At 49.3% G+C, this 13,209-nt stretch overlaps 1 protein-coding gene across 3 annotated transcripts in view; it reads left to right on the top strand.

The window, feature by feature from the left end:
• The window catches only part of ntn2 (netrin 2), a 49,679-nt gene extending 39,385 nt beyond the window's left edge, over positions 1-10,294 (top strand). For all 3 annotated transcript variants that reach the window (XM_049014786.1, XM_049014784.1, XM_049014783.1), the window contains 3 exons: positions 1,647-1,700; positions 5,733-5,807; positions 6,017-10,294. In XM_049014786.1, the coding sequence (XP_048870743.1) occupies positions 1,647-1,700; positions 5,733-5,807; positions 6,017-6,345 (458 nt within the window). In that variant the 3' untranslated portion in view covers positions 6,346-10,294. The remainder of the gene's footprint in view (positions 1-1,646; positions 1,701-5,732; positions 5,808-6,016) is intronic.
• The last annotated feature ends 2,915 nt before the right edge of the window (positions 10,295-13,209 follow it).

The raw sequence follows: 13,209 nt of genomic DNA, 5'->3' as shown, positions 1-13,209 counted from the left end.
ATCCACCCCTGCCCCGCATTGTTTTCGGGTTCTCGTCAGACTGTTCCAGTGCCACTCTACGTTAAGCTGACTTGCTCCGGGCAGCAATTTCTGTTCTCTGTCCCAGAGGTAAAGTCTCTCGCAGTTGTAATTTCAGCGAAGCTAAGAGAAAAAGGCGCATTATTTCAGTCGTACACCCCCCAGCTACAGAGGTAGGGTCTGTATGCCTTGCCCCCGTGTTGAGGGGCAAGTGCGGGCTGTGGAGGGGCCAGGTTTGGGAGCTGCCCCCTGGTCCTCACAGACGGACCACAGGAGGGTGAGCAGCTTGTCTGCACGCTGTGCCGCATGATGGATGCTGTGCTTGCCATCTCCACCTCACTTGAGGCAGATGGCGGAGGCCTGGGGGGGCGGGGACTCACCGCGGTTACACGGCGCGACAAATTCCAGGAGCGCCGGAGGACCCTGGGCTAGGGCGCATTCACGAGACGTCACCCCATCCCCCACCCACCAGTCGGGACCCGGGTGTCCATGCCTTTCTTGCGACTCAGTGGTGAGATCTAAGCATTGAGGTGGAGGCAAGGCAGGCGGGTAGGTGGCATTGCCAAAGGGTTCCCAGGTGCCACATGACGTGGGCCAGGCTGGGTTTAACTCCCCTGCCCTCTGAACAGAGACATCCAGGAGGGTCGGGAACTCGCAATCTGTTGAGGAACATTGCATGTGGTGGTGGTGGGGGGGGGGTTACAGTCTGAGTGCACTTTAGATGGGTATAGCCACGCAATTTGCTGCAAGGGAGGGAGCTGGCTTTTGGCAGACGTCTGTGTTTTGAAGGGACTTTGCTACTGTTGTAGGGATTGGTGGGGGAGGGGGGGGGTGCCTATGGGTAGATATTTTTCCAGGAAATCAGCTGTTACTTGCACACTGAGCCAGTGCTCCATTGTCCGCACAAATTAAACGGCAGTTCTGCTGTCAAGCAGCTGTAAAGCTGTAACATGCTAAACCTGTGGGTTCTGCTTGCCGGCATTTTAGCCTTGTGTCCGCGTGTTGATGTGTATGTTGGTTTTCTTGCATCGTGTCTTTAGGCCTCCAGACATCAGCGTGGCTGCAGTGGTTACCGAGAGCGCCGTCCTGCACGGCTCCCTGACATACGGATGCCAAAGGTTTTCCGTGTTACAGTGGAGCCAGTCGCTTAGCCGTGTGTCCTCCACTGGTGTTGCGGGATGCGGGGTCTATTCAACCCCCTTTCTCGGCTTTGCCATTTCCGTGGTTTTTCACCATGAGAAGCTCAACACGCCGCCCCCGGCAAAAGTAGTAAATCTCGCACTGTTGTAAGATGGGTGGTTAGCGTTGGTATGAGGTGCGTGCCTTCACTCTGGTATTGGAGTGTCCACTAGACGTGGGCTGTGTAATGTGTTTAGTGACTTGTTTTCCATAGGGTTGGATATATGAATGATGTTTGGCAGGAGGAAAGTGCAGCATCACTGGACACAGCTGCAGGCACTGTGATGTGATTGGGCAATTACTGCAGGGACTGCATGCAAGCCCCGCCCCCTCATTCCCCACCCCCCCTTGCGCGTCACTGTAATAACTCCTGATGGGGGTGCTGGCTTTAATATTCTCTGTTTGTTTTTGCTAATTGCTGTTAACTTTCTCTCTCCTTCTCCTGTCAGAAATCCCGGTGGTGAACCCAACCGCAGTGGTCAGCAGCACAGAAGAACCAGCAGGTCAGAGGCCCCCCCCCCCCCCCCCCCCCCCAATCCCCCATGCTTCTGCGAGCTGCCAAAACCAGTGGCATAGGCTGCTGTCGTCAGTCTGAAGTGGTGTTTAAGTGCTTACCTACTTAATAGATGGTTTAAGTGGAGTGAACAGATGCTCCCAGGGTCACACGTAGGTTGCCCTGTCAGATGAGCACCTCTTGGAGGCTGTTTGAGGCACCAGGTTCACACATGAGAGCAGATCTGCCTGAGGATGTCATGGCGACGGATGCCTGCATGTTGTGCCTCTGCAGAGCCAGCATGAAGGAGGGCTGTCAATCAAAGTGTGTGGTGAAGGGCAGTAGTTCAGCTTTTAGGTTAGTAGTTCTGCTTTATAGGTTCTTGAATTTTGCTGGTTCCAGTTTCCTTTTGTTTTATCACCGGATATTCCCAGTCTGCTCCAAGTATCCTACTCCAGGAAGCTGGTGATGGCGGGATTTCACGCGTGATTATTCCTGGTGCCGTCTGCACAGGAACTAACTTCCTCTGCATTTGTGTGGCGGACAGGCCTCTGCACCTGTGAAATAGGTACACTGACCCCCAGCCTTTTTCGAGTACCGCCCCCTCCGTGGGGGCGTCTGGTACCAGCCATGGGACTTGAGGTGCCTTTCCAACCCCTGGCTCCACGTCGGATTTCTGGATTTGGGGTGATTCCTTCACAGGCGCTTGGGGCGCGGTTCGCAGTTCCTCCCCGGTGGAGACGAAAAGGCAGAAACCGGAGATCCCTCAGTGGTCGCGTCCTGCTTTCGGCAGCCCTGCTTTTTGGGTCACTGGCTGATTCATTAGACTTTCCAGGTGATTGGCCGTCAGTAAGCGGGTCTTCATGGGAAAATACGGGTTGGCGGGTGGCCAACGGTGCGGCAGCATTGCCGGGCAACCTCCGCGGCGGTGCTGAGCTCACTAATTGCCCTTTCCGGCAGATATTTTACATTTAAAGCATTTCACGCGGAGAGGCACGCTGCCACGGCCTTCCTTTCAGCGCAGGAAACAGTGCCCTGGGTCCTCCCGGCTACATTCAGAAGTGGACAGCCAGCGAACGAAGGAGACAAAATAAAAAATGCTCTTCTCTGAACTGCATCGTTGAACTGCAGAGTTTTTATTCACCTTCCTGGATGCCCAGGAGAGGACTAGAGAGCCATGCTTAGCCTCGCCGTGGTCCTCTGGGCTCAGTGAAGGAGATTGGGCCATTTATCCCCAGAAACGTCCTGAACGCCATGAAAAGCTGGCCTGTCCTCTCTTCGGTTACCGCCAAGAAAACGGTGTCGCTCTGATATACAGCCAAGTCCCCCTGACATTTTTATGGCTTTTTTTTTCCCCCTCTCAGCGTCTCCCCCCTCCCCCCCCCAGCCCACTCTCTCCTTTAGAGATCGACGTTGAAACGAGAAGGGCCGTTCTGCACCTCGGGACGAGAAAACATTTTGTTTCTTAATAGTGGAAAAAAGGACTTTCTGTGTGAGCAGTCCCTTTTATTTGGTTGGGTTTGGAACTCGAAACTGCCCCTTTGACCAGACTCCTGAATGATTTCATTTTGAAAGAGCTATAAGCGACTCGAGGACTGGTCAGTACACAACAACAAGCCCTTTCAAGTAGGTGTCAGGATGATTGACCGAAGCCTTGCAATCGGGCCGGCGGTGCATCCAGGGAGTACGTCACCTTAACTCAGCATGAGCTCAGTGGTACGATCCGAAGTGCCCTGATCTTAGCTAGGTGGTCGGATGCCAGCGACGGATGGACGGAGGGCCGGGCAGATAGCTTGCAATCCTTTTGTGAATTTTAATTCGGTACAGATGACTCTCCCTCCGCGACACCCCCTCCGGTACCCAAGGGAAATCAGAGTTTGCCGAAGCCGTCAAAGCCACCCATTCTCATAATTCACTCTCCCCATTTCTATGGCGTGTTTGACCTTCCTGTCTCAAAGAGATTGTCTCAGGGTTGGATTATGAGAAAGTACCATCATTTAACATTGACATTCCAGTCAAGTGCATTAATGTGTGAATGGGAAGTATAATTAAAATTTGAAAAGTTGCTGAATATAGGTTTATCTGTGCGTGTCTTTAAAATGTGATTAACGTAATTTTTTTTGGTTCAGAGATTCGTGAACGGAAGGTTACATAATGGATTACCGGGAGGGGCCTCTTGTTGTTTGGTGTTCAGCTGAATCACAAACCAATGAAATATGAAGTGATTGGACGAATGCAGGTTGGGCTCCCATGGTGGGCGGGATTATCTTGCACTGTCAGTCACTGGTTGTTTAACCTTTGGGTAACTTGACAGGATTCCTTAGGATTAATTGAGCTGGTGATTGACAGGAAACGGTAATCCCACACATTATGGGTTTCAAAGCCTCATTTCTCCTGTTACTAGAAAAAATGAAGCTTAAGAGGGATCTATTCTTCTATTTATTTTGTAGGGAAAAATATTAATAAGAAATTAATAGGCCTCATATTCCTTTAATGTTCGTTTTGCTAAAAACATAGTGTGCTTGGTATAAGAATTCTCTGTGTGCTAGCTATGTGAAGTATGACTGTGCCACCTTAGAGAAAAATGGCTCATATTTCTTAATAATAACAAAGTACATGCATTAAAACCATTTAATGGGCATCTTTTACCTCTGATGTCATGACAGCTACTGTGATGATGGTATAACACCAGAACTGTGTGGCCTAAAAAGCTGGCCAATGACATAATGGCTATTACCGTATATATACCCTTGTGGGGTTTCCATAAAAAACCCCTTTCAGCTGCTGTTTCTGCCTTTGCCTGCACTGCAAGGCTTGGCCCTTGCTGCATATTCTGCATTTGTTGCCCTGTAAGAATCTAGCTCCCTGATGGAGCTGTCTGCCCCCGGTCCTGGGTGCCGTCACAGGGGTATGCAGTTGGGGGGGGGGGGGCGTGCATGCTCCCACCTTGGCTTGCTCTCCTTTCACCCGGTCAGCGGCCCCATTCTCTTGAGCAAGTCAATAAGCTCCGCCTCTTCCCGTTGACTGTTTTTTTGTTCCTCTCGAGAAGAGAGTGCCAACTGCAAAGCAGATTCCTTCATCACTTTCCACAAGTCTGTTTCCCTCCGGTTTGGTTCTGGCCCGAAATGTGATTTGTTGCTGGCTCGGTCTGGGCCCAACGCTCGCTGGCCAAACCGACGGTTTCCTCCCTCTCGTCCTCCACCCCTCTGCAGATGACAGGTGCTGCTCTGACTGCCACAAGCGAGTGGAAGCTCTCGCTCCATTACTTAGAACGTGGGCACATCCATCTGCCTATGGTACACAGGCTCTATTATACTGTTAGAGGGCTGTGCTGGACGGACCCGAAAGAAAGCACACATGTGATGTCATCGAGCCCCGGTATGAATGAGGTCTGGGATGGCAGCTGCAATTCATTTAACATTCCTGTAACGAGCCTGTGACCTCCGTGACAGGAAAAATTGGCCGGGAAGGCTGATACAGCAGTGTGACTTCATGATGTCATCGAGTGAGTGGCATGGCCATGGTGAGGAATCACTTTGTCCTGCGCGTCTGTGAGCAGCTACGTCTATCCCCAGGTGCCTGATGGGAAGTGGAGTGTGGGAAAGAATATGGAAGCTGTCACAGAGATGCTGGTACATGTGGGTTCCGCTGGTCGGGTTTCTGCTTCAGATGCCAGCACCGTAGCAGTCCAGCGTCGAATCGCATCTGACGTGCTGCTGAATTTTCATCGTGAATGCTTCCAAATTTGTGCTACTTCAGAAACTATAATACCCCTGTCTGCATAACCGTCCCTGAATTACCAGCCCCCTCCTCTCTATGTCTGTAATTCAAATAATGCAATATTGGTTCTTCCATAAGTATGCGCAGTTCCTGAACCATTTGTAAGTGACTTTGTCAGAAATCAGCTGCCGATGATTAATAGGGTGATAATAATTGTTTTGTGTATAGTTAGTTTGTTTTTTTATATATTGCTCCTGACAGATTGAGGCCGCTGGACTCAGGTGAACTTGCTTAATGCTAAAACTCTTGTGTTTCTTTGTAGACTGTGAGTCGTACTGCAAGCCTGTAAAGGGAAACCTGAAGATCAACATGAAGAAGTACTGCAAGAAGGATTATGGTGAGTTGCCCGGCTTCGGAGGCGCGGGTGACGTCATTGCAGCTGAAATCACGTGCCTCAGAGTGTCTGCGGTGAAACAGATGATGCGTCCTGATAGAGCAAGTGTGTCTTTTTCTTTTCCTGTCTAAAACTGATGCCGGCTCTTCAAGAGAGCAGATTAAGTAGACAAAACCTCTGTCGCGTCTAACATGCGACTTGTCTCCCCAAAGCTGTGCAAGTGAACGTTTTGGACATGGAGACCGTGGGCGACTGGGCCAAGTTCTCTGTCAATGTGGCGTCGGTCTACAAGAGCCGTGGGGAACCGCTGAAGCGGGGCGACAACTTCCTCTGGATCCATATGAAGGACCTGGGCTGCAAGTGTCCCAAAATCCAGATGAGCCAACGCTTCCTGGTGATGGGTACCAACAACAGCGGGTCGGAGCGGACCGGCCTGCTGGCTGACAAGAACAGCCTGGTCATCCAGTGGAGGGACGCATGGACGCGACGACTGCGAAAGTTCCAGCGCAAGGAGAAGAAGGGGAAGTGTAACAAGGCGTGACGGGAGAGCGCCCCCTTCGGAGCTCCTGACACCTTGCAGGATGCAGCATGCCCGGGAACGGCACACATACAAAGACTGCATGTGTTATGCCCCTTTAAGGACCACTTTGTGTATATTGTACTATTTCCCGCCGTTTCCTGTTGTTTTTCATTCGCGTGTGACTTTTTTTTTTATTGGTCTGCCTTGAAAAGGGACCGTTAAAAAGGGTACAACGTGTAGATGAGAGTTCATGCCATTCCCCCCGTCCTTGACAAAGAAAGTAGAAATTGTGAACTTGTCCCCCTCCCTTCGTCCCCAGACTGGTTACCTCTTAACACAATTTATACTTTTTACTTAGAAAGTATAAAGCCACACAGTCTTCTTCTGCCATTAGCTAAAACCCAGACAGATTCTGTGCCGCCACCTCTGCCTTCTGCCTGATTTGGCGTCACCGCTGCCGTAACACCTCTCGGCTGCTTGGGGATTGGACGGCAGAGACGCCGCAGGCTGCCACAGCCAGCGAGACTCCTCATTGGACCGCAGGCCCAAAGTCCTTTCACAGTTTAGCCTATGGGAGGAAATTCCTGGAGGTCTGGGATTCACTGGTTGCTGGGCTGGCTACATATTTTCCACTGTCCTTGTCACATGACGAAGGTGACAGGCGGGCTTGGAGGTGTTTTCTTTCCTTGAATTCTAGCTGCTACAGCCACTTTACCCCCACCCATAACCCATAATCCCTTGCACCAGAAGGGTACCTGATGTAAACTGTCCTTGGCAGAAGAATCTCTGAAACGCCAATGTCATGTGACCAGTGATCCTGTGTTTCGTCTGACTGCTTGAGTTTCACCCACTTCTTCCACTCACATCACGTTGCAAACTGACAGGGCTGTCAGGCTGTTTCCACGAGAGAGATCAAAAATGTACATGTCTTTGATTATTGTTTTCACCTGTCAGGTCAGCCTCTTCATGTTTTTCATTTTTAACAGATGCCTGTGTTTACATACGTGAGGACGTGTGAGGATTTTAGCATCACAGGGCCCCGTTTGCTTAGGTTCAGTGGCGGACGAGGAAACGAAAGAAAGCAAATTGTTTCCAAATGAGGCTTAAATGAGGCTTTGCAGTCAGCCTTTGGTTTTATACAGGCTGTGATGATGCTACCACTTCTTTTAAATGTTTTCTTTCAATCCATAACTTGTTGTGAATTGATAAAAAGGAAAACGAGGACAAACTGAATGAAAAATGCAGTCCTTTTTGTTTTGAAAGTTTTATTTTTGTCTTGCCTGAAATTTGTTGTCTTTTAAAAAAAAAAAAACAGAATGTAAACAGAATGTATGCATGTTCCAAAATAGCCAGCTACTAGTGAGCCTAAAGCCGTTTTTATGCTATTTGTTTACTATTTTGGCAGGAGTGTGTGGCTTGGCTTGTCACACTTCCAGATCCATTCGCAAGCGTGCTTCTCCGTCGCGGTGCACACTCCCGGTCCCGGGCACTTCGTGACGCAGTAGCGGGAGCAGACGGAGCCGTTCAGCATTTGTTTTCATTCCCGAAACGAATGTGACCGGGGGGGCGGGCAAAAAAATGTGGAAGGGCAGAGCCGCTCCACGGTCTGATTGCTATGGCTGTCCATGAGATTATCGTGTTATGCTTGGCATTCATGCCGGCTTGCTTGTAGCATATGTAAGTCAAAGTATGGTTTTAAACAAAAATTGAAAGGTACAGCTGATAGTTCATGTTACCCAGTGGCCCGATGGGGATGGTGGAGACTAAGACCAATTTTCAGGCTCCTCTCTGGTAGCCTGGTGCATCCTGCAACGTAACTGAACACGTTAGGAAAAGACCTTTGATTCTGCTCGGCAATACCGACATTCGGTGCAGTCTCATTAAAGTGAAATCTAACCATTGGTCACCCCCGGCCTGTGCAGAGATCGCACAATAGCTGCCATCTTACATCGCTGGCATGAGCATACCAAGCTGGCATAGTCTGCTTGAGTTTGAGTTAAAGCACTGTCTTTGATTGGTCATTCCAAATGAGACTATTAAACACAAACTTACTCATTGGTGCATTCAGTGCCTGCTCATTCACGAACGAAGGCCGGACGCTTTTCATTTGTTTTCGTTCCTTATTACTGCAGTAACGTGGAGCCACCCTGAATTTTTGGAACGCCAGATCCGCTCTGCTCCCGAAGGCGTAAATCCGTTTCCAAGCGCAAGCACAGAAACGTGTCGGCTGCCGATTTGTTTTCTCTTGACGGGCCGAGAGGCGACACCTGTTGTTTGGACTAAAACGAAGCCAAAAAAAGCGCTCGGCAGTTTAATTGAGGCCTTAACGAGGTTTTTAAAAACATGTTCCCTGGTAATACTGGGAATGCTCACAGGTGTGCGTGCCTTGTTTAAAAGAAAAAAAAGAAGGTTCGAAAATTATTATGAGAGACAGATGACATTGTGACAGAGAGAAACCCGACGTGCTTATTCAGATTTGAATACTGTTTGCATAATATGTCAGGGCAGAGGAAGCTATTAAATTAGTTGTCAGGCTTTGCAGTTCTCACATGTAATTTACATTACGGGAATGTCAGGACTATTTTATGGTCAAAGTGATTCATGCGCTCTGCAGCCAGGGCACCTTCAGCTAAAAACATTTAAAACTTTGGGGTTCATATAACAGGTCATCAAAGAAACGGTTGAAATGTGAAAAAGACTAAATAAAAAAATGGAAACCAGGCGATGGGATCAGAAGTGACATAACAGCGGAGTGCAATGAATACTCACCCTTTGGGTTGTGTTGAAACTGGCCTTAATACGGAAAGCCTTGCAGGGATTGTTTACAGGACATGGATGAAAGCACAGTCCAGGCCTGGTTGATGTTTTGTCTATTGTAGGCAGTCTTTGTTTAGGACTCACCTTTACTCCCAACAAGGCAAAAAGAAAATCCATCAGTATTCCTGCACATCAGATGGGCAGCGTTTCAGTTCCGTCTCCATGTGCGTCTCCTGCTCCGAGGCCACCTGGAAGCTCGTCTCGGCACGGACATGCGCTTTGTCTCTTCGACCTCCCTGTAGCCCAAGGGTCTTGCTCCAAATTGGCTTGGGGTTTTTTTTTGTCTTCACTTTGAATGACATAGTGCCCCCCCCCCCTTATCGGACATATCAAGGAAGCAGTCCCTTGGTGTATCGTCTGGCGAAGTTTGAACCTTAACCCGAGCTCATTATCTGCGGTTTTGGAATGAAATCACCTATTTACCTTTCGTTGGATCTCGTCATACCTTACGGCATCGACAATATGCGTGGAAAGATGATATCTAGAATATATCTACCTACCCTTATGTATGTGAGATATGATGCAGACGCAGTACAATGAAATACAATGAAACAACCATGCTTAAGATCAGTTAATTGTAATATGCCCTGATATTGAATATGCAGAACAGATGTACTGTTGTTGTAGGTGCTTCAGGGTGGCCTGTGTTTGGCAAATCACTTACGATTTTTAAGGTTGTTTTCTTTTCCTCCAAATCGTACATCGTGTCTTTGCCCTTTTTGTCTGTGATGTTGTAAATACGTATCGATGTTAACTTTTATTTCTTTTTGTAAAGCAAACATTTCTCTTAACAAAGGAAGAGGTAGGGCGCCCAGGCTGCTGTCGATGTGGGGGGGGGGGGAGCAGGAGGCGGAGATTAAAGTTGGGGCAGCTGGTTTCGGCGCCTCTTCTTAACTTGTCTCGAACTTTTCCTCACAGATACCGAACCCACTGTTTGGTACCAGGCAGCCCTGGATTTCCCGACACCGTTGATACGGCACTGTGTATACCTGGGGTTTCCCGGCCCCCTCCAACCCCCAAGGGGGGGTGGTCCCACCTCGCTCCCCTGTCGGCATCCCTGTTTTAATTTCCTCTCTGTACATCACCATTCGGTGCAACAACTACCGACTTTTTAATCGTAAGCAACAAAAAAAATAAATTATTAGTTAATAAACTGTGTCTGTGCTAATTGTTTACACCAGCATCATGTCAAGACTAACATTTCTGCCTGTAAACTTCCCACTTAGAATGATAATTATATTACTGCCTCATAGTTCAGTCCAGTAGGTTTCCCATTGAAAGCTAAAAGAACATACAGTCCTGGATGGGAACCCAGCCATGGTGCCTCCATGGATCCTATGTATCTCGTGCTGCAGCAAATTCACTGGATCCTGCAGGATTGATCTTGAGGCTAATTGGGCCTGAGCTGACCTGGGTGTCAGCGAAGGGGGTTTGTGTTTCGGCCTTTTGACGGGATAAGGCTCTACTCCTCCGCTTTCCCACTGTGGTGTTCACCATAGCTGGAGCGGGGTTGCCGACATAGATGAAATACTGGAGAGAGAGACAGAGAGGGTGGGGGGGGGTCCCCACCCAAGGTGGGGCGAGGGGTCTGAAAATAAACAGTGGGGCATGGTGCCGGGCGCGCGCGAAACCCGATGCGGCGAGGCCGAGCCCTGGCAGGAAGCGGCTCCCTCCACGGCCTCCCTCTCCCCACCCTTTAACTAAACAACTTGCCGGCCGGCCTCCCGTGGCAAATTGCAGGAAAGCAGTGATTTATCACTCCCCCCGACGGAGGCGCTCCAGCTTGAATGCAGCCGAGGAGAGAAGACAGGGCCCCGGGCTTAATGCTTTCTGGCGACGCTGCACTAGTCGCCAAGGCAATGTGCCGTTCACCCAATGCTTGGAGGAACGCTTTGAACGTGCCTTCCCTCTCAGTCCTGGGTGACAACTATGACACACCCTGTGGCTTTCACCTGATAGCTAATGCCTGGAGGCTAACACCTAATAGCTAATGCCTGATGGCTAAGATCTGGTGGCTAACACCTGATAACTAATGCCTGGAGGCTAACACCTGATAGCTAATGCCTGGAGGCTAATGGCTAATAGCTAATGCCTGATGGCTAAGATCTGGTGGCTAATACCTGATAACTAATGCCTGGAGGCTAACACCTAATAGCAAATGCCTGGAGGCTAACGCCTAATAGCTAATGCCTGGTGGCTAAGATCTGGTGGCTAACACCTGATAGCTAATGCCTGGAGGCTAATGGCTAATAGCTAATGCCTGGTGGCTAACACCTGAAAGATAATTCCTGGTGACTAATACCTGATGGCTAACACCCATAGCCCTTTCACACCAGGGCCAAGGCCCATGCCGAGCCTACATTCCGACCCGGGTGTTACATTCACACCCAAAATAATTGGTGCGTGGCCGATAAACCTGGACTGGACTACTGGGCCAGAGTTGGAAGTACATGATGTCAGGAGGCGAGGTTAAAGTCGTCAAAGCAAAAAGCAAAAGGTTATGAAGCAATGCGGACTGAATTGGAGAAGTTGGAGGTTATTGGAATGACAGAGCAAATTTTTAAACATGAAAAAGAATACACTAAGTTGAAAAGAGAGCTAAATAAAAATGGTGCTGGCCATCCTAAAAACAAATAATATGGACTCTGTTGGAAACAAAACTGCTAAGTTACTGGAACATTGAACCGCTGTGGAGGAATCTGGTAAGTTGTTATTGTTGTGTTTTCTTGCAAGGTGACTATGAACTTTAATTACGTGTGGTGTATGTCGGATGCCTTCCGAGGAAAATGCACGGTAATTCCTTGTCATAGCAGAGCAAATGCACGTAAGTAACGCATTTACACTTACAGAAATCGCCTTCGGCACGTATCACTTTTAAATGTGAATGCAGGACTCTCAGAAATTTTGAATAAACTGTGTTGGGTTAAACTCAGGAACAAAAACGTATGAACGTATAAAGCTGAAAGATAATGGAAGCATTTGCAGTAAATTCAAAAAAAGTCTTGCGTTCATCACTTTTCGCACAGTCCTCCGTTTTTGTCTTCACTTCTGGAACAGTTCCCCTCCCACAGCACCACGCAAGCACTGATGTCATCGTTCTACCCTTTCAGCACCAAGTGCAATGTGAATGCAAGATGGTTTTCGGTGGACCCGATGTGAGCTCCAGCCGCACACCGGCACCAGCTCCGGCTTGGTGTGAAAGAGGTATCAGTGGCTAACTCCTGTCTAGCATCTTTGCTGTGTACCAAGAGCCGGCCCCCGCAGGCCTGACTGGAACCGGGCATGGGGGAACCTCTCCTGGGGAAACTAACAGTATGCTGACAGGGAGGGTTATTAAAGCAAGCCCCTGGTGGCAGGCATCCTCAGGCAATTCAGTGCCGATGTGGGGGGGGTATTAGGGCGTAACTGACACTGCTGAGGGACACCGGAGGAGCTGAGGATGCAGCCAGCCTCTGAAGACCAGGCCACACTCATTTTCTGTCCCGTGGCTGCTGAGTCATACTTTTGGTCTTTGTACCCATTTAGAGCCCTCAGTGGGGGGGCGGGTGGTGGCTGGGGGGGTGCAGCTCCATCTTGAAATTAACGCCCCCGGAAAGCGATTCGCCCAGCATGAGGGCAGCCACCTACCCCCCCAGGCCTACTGAACATATCTACCAGACCGTTGTGGCGTATCGTCTGATCAACAGCTGTTTCTTGTATGATTAGGTTTTCATTTTTTTGTTTGGTTTTGGCAAGACCCTCGTCACCTATTTTCTGTTCTTTAAGGTAAAAAAAAAAGGAAAATCATTTGTGCGTGTTTACACCTACTTGGCAGCGGTCTGTTTAAAGTCGGCTTTATTAAGCAAGGACGCTGATGAAAGCCGGTGCTGTAAAGACCCCATGTAGCGCCGGCACTGCTAAAAGGTAGCAGATGTGCAGAGGATAAGATCTGGCACCTCGGCACTAATAAGCGCATCGTGCCGAGAGCGCCCCACAGAGGAAAGCTGGATCAGGTCCTTCCTGGACTTTCCTGATCATTTCGGTTAGCGCTTTTGCTGGCCGGAGGCTCGGATGGCAGCTAATTGATAA

This window comes from Brienomyrus brachyistius, chromosome 5, assembly GCF_023856365.1.
Source record: "Brienomyrus brachyistius isolate T26 chromosome 5, BBRACH_0.4, whole genome shotgun sequence".
In the NCBI taxonomy this organism is placed as follows: domain Eukaryota; kingdom Metazoa; phylum Chordata; class Actinopteri; order Osteoglossiformes; family Mormyridae; genus Brienomyrus; species Brienomyrus brachyistius.
The sequence above is the reverse complement of the archived record's forward strand: the minus strand, read 5'-3'. Positions and strand labels throughout refer to the sequence as shown.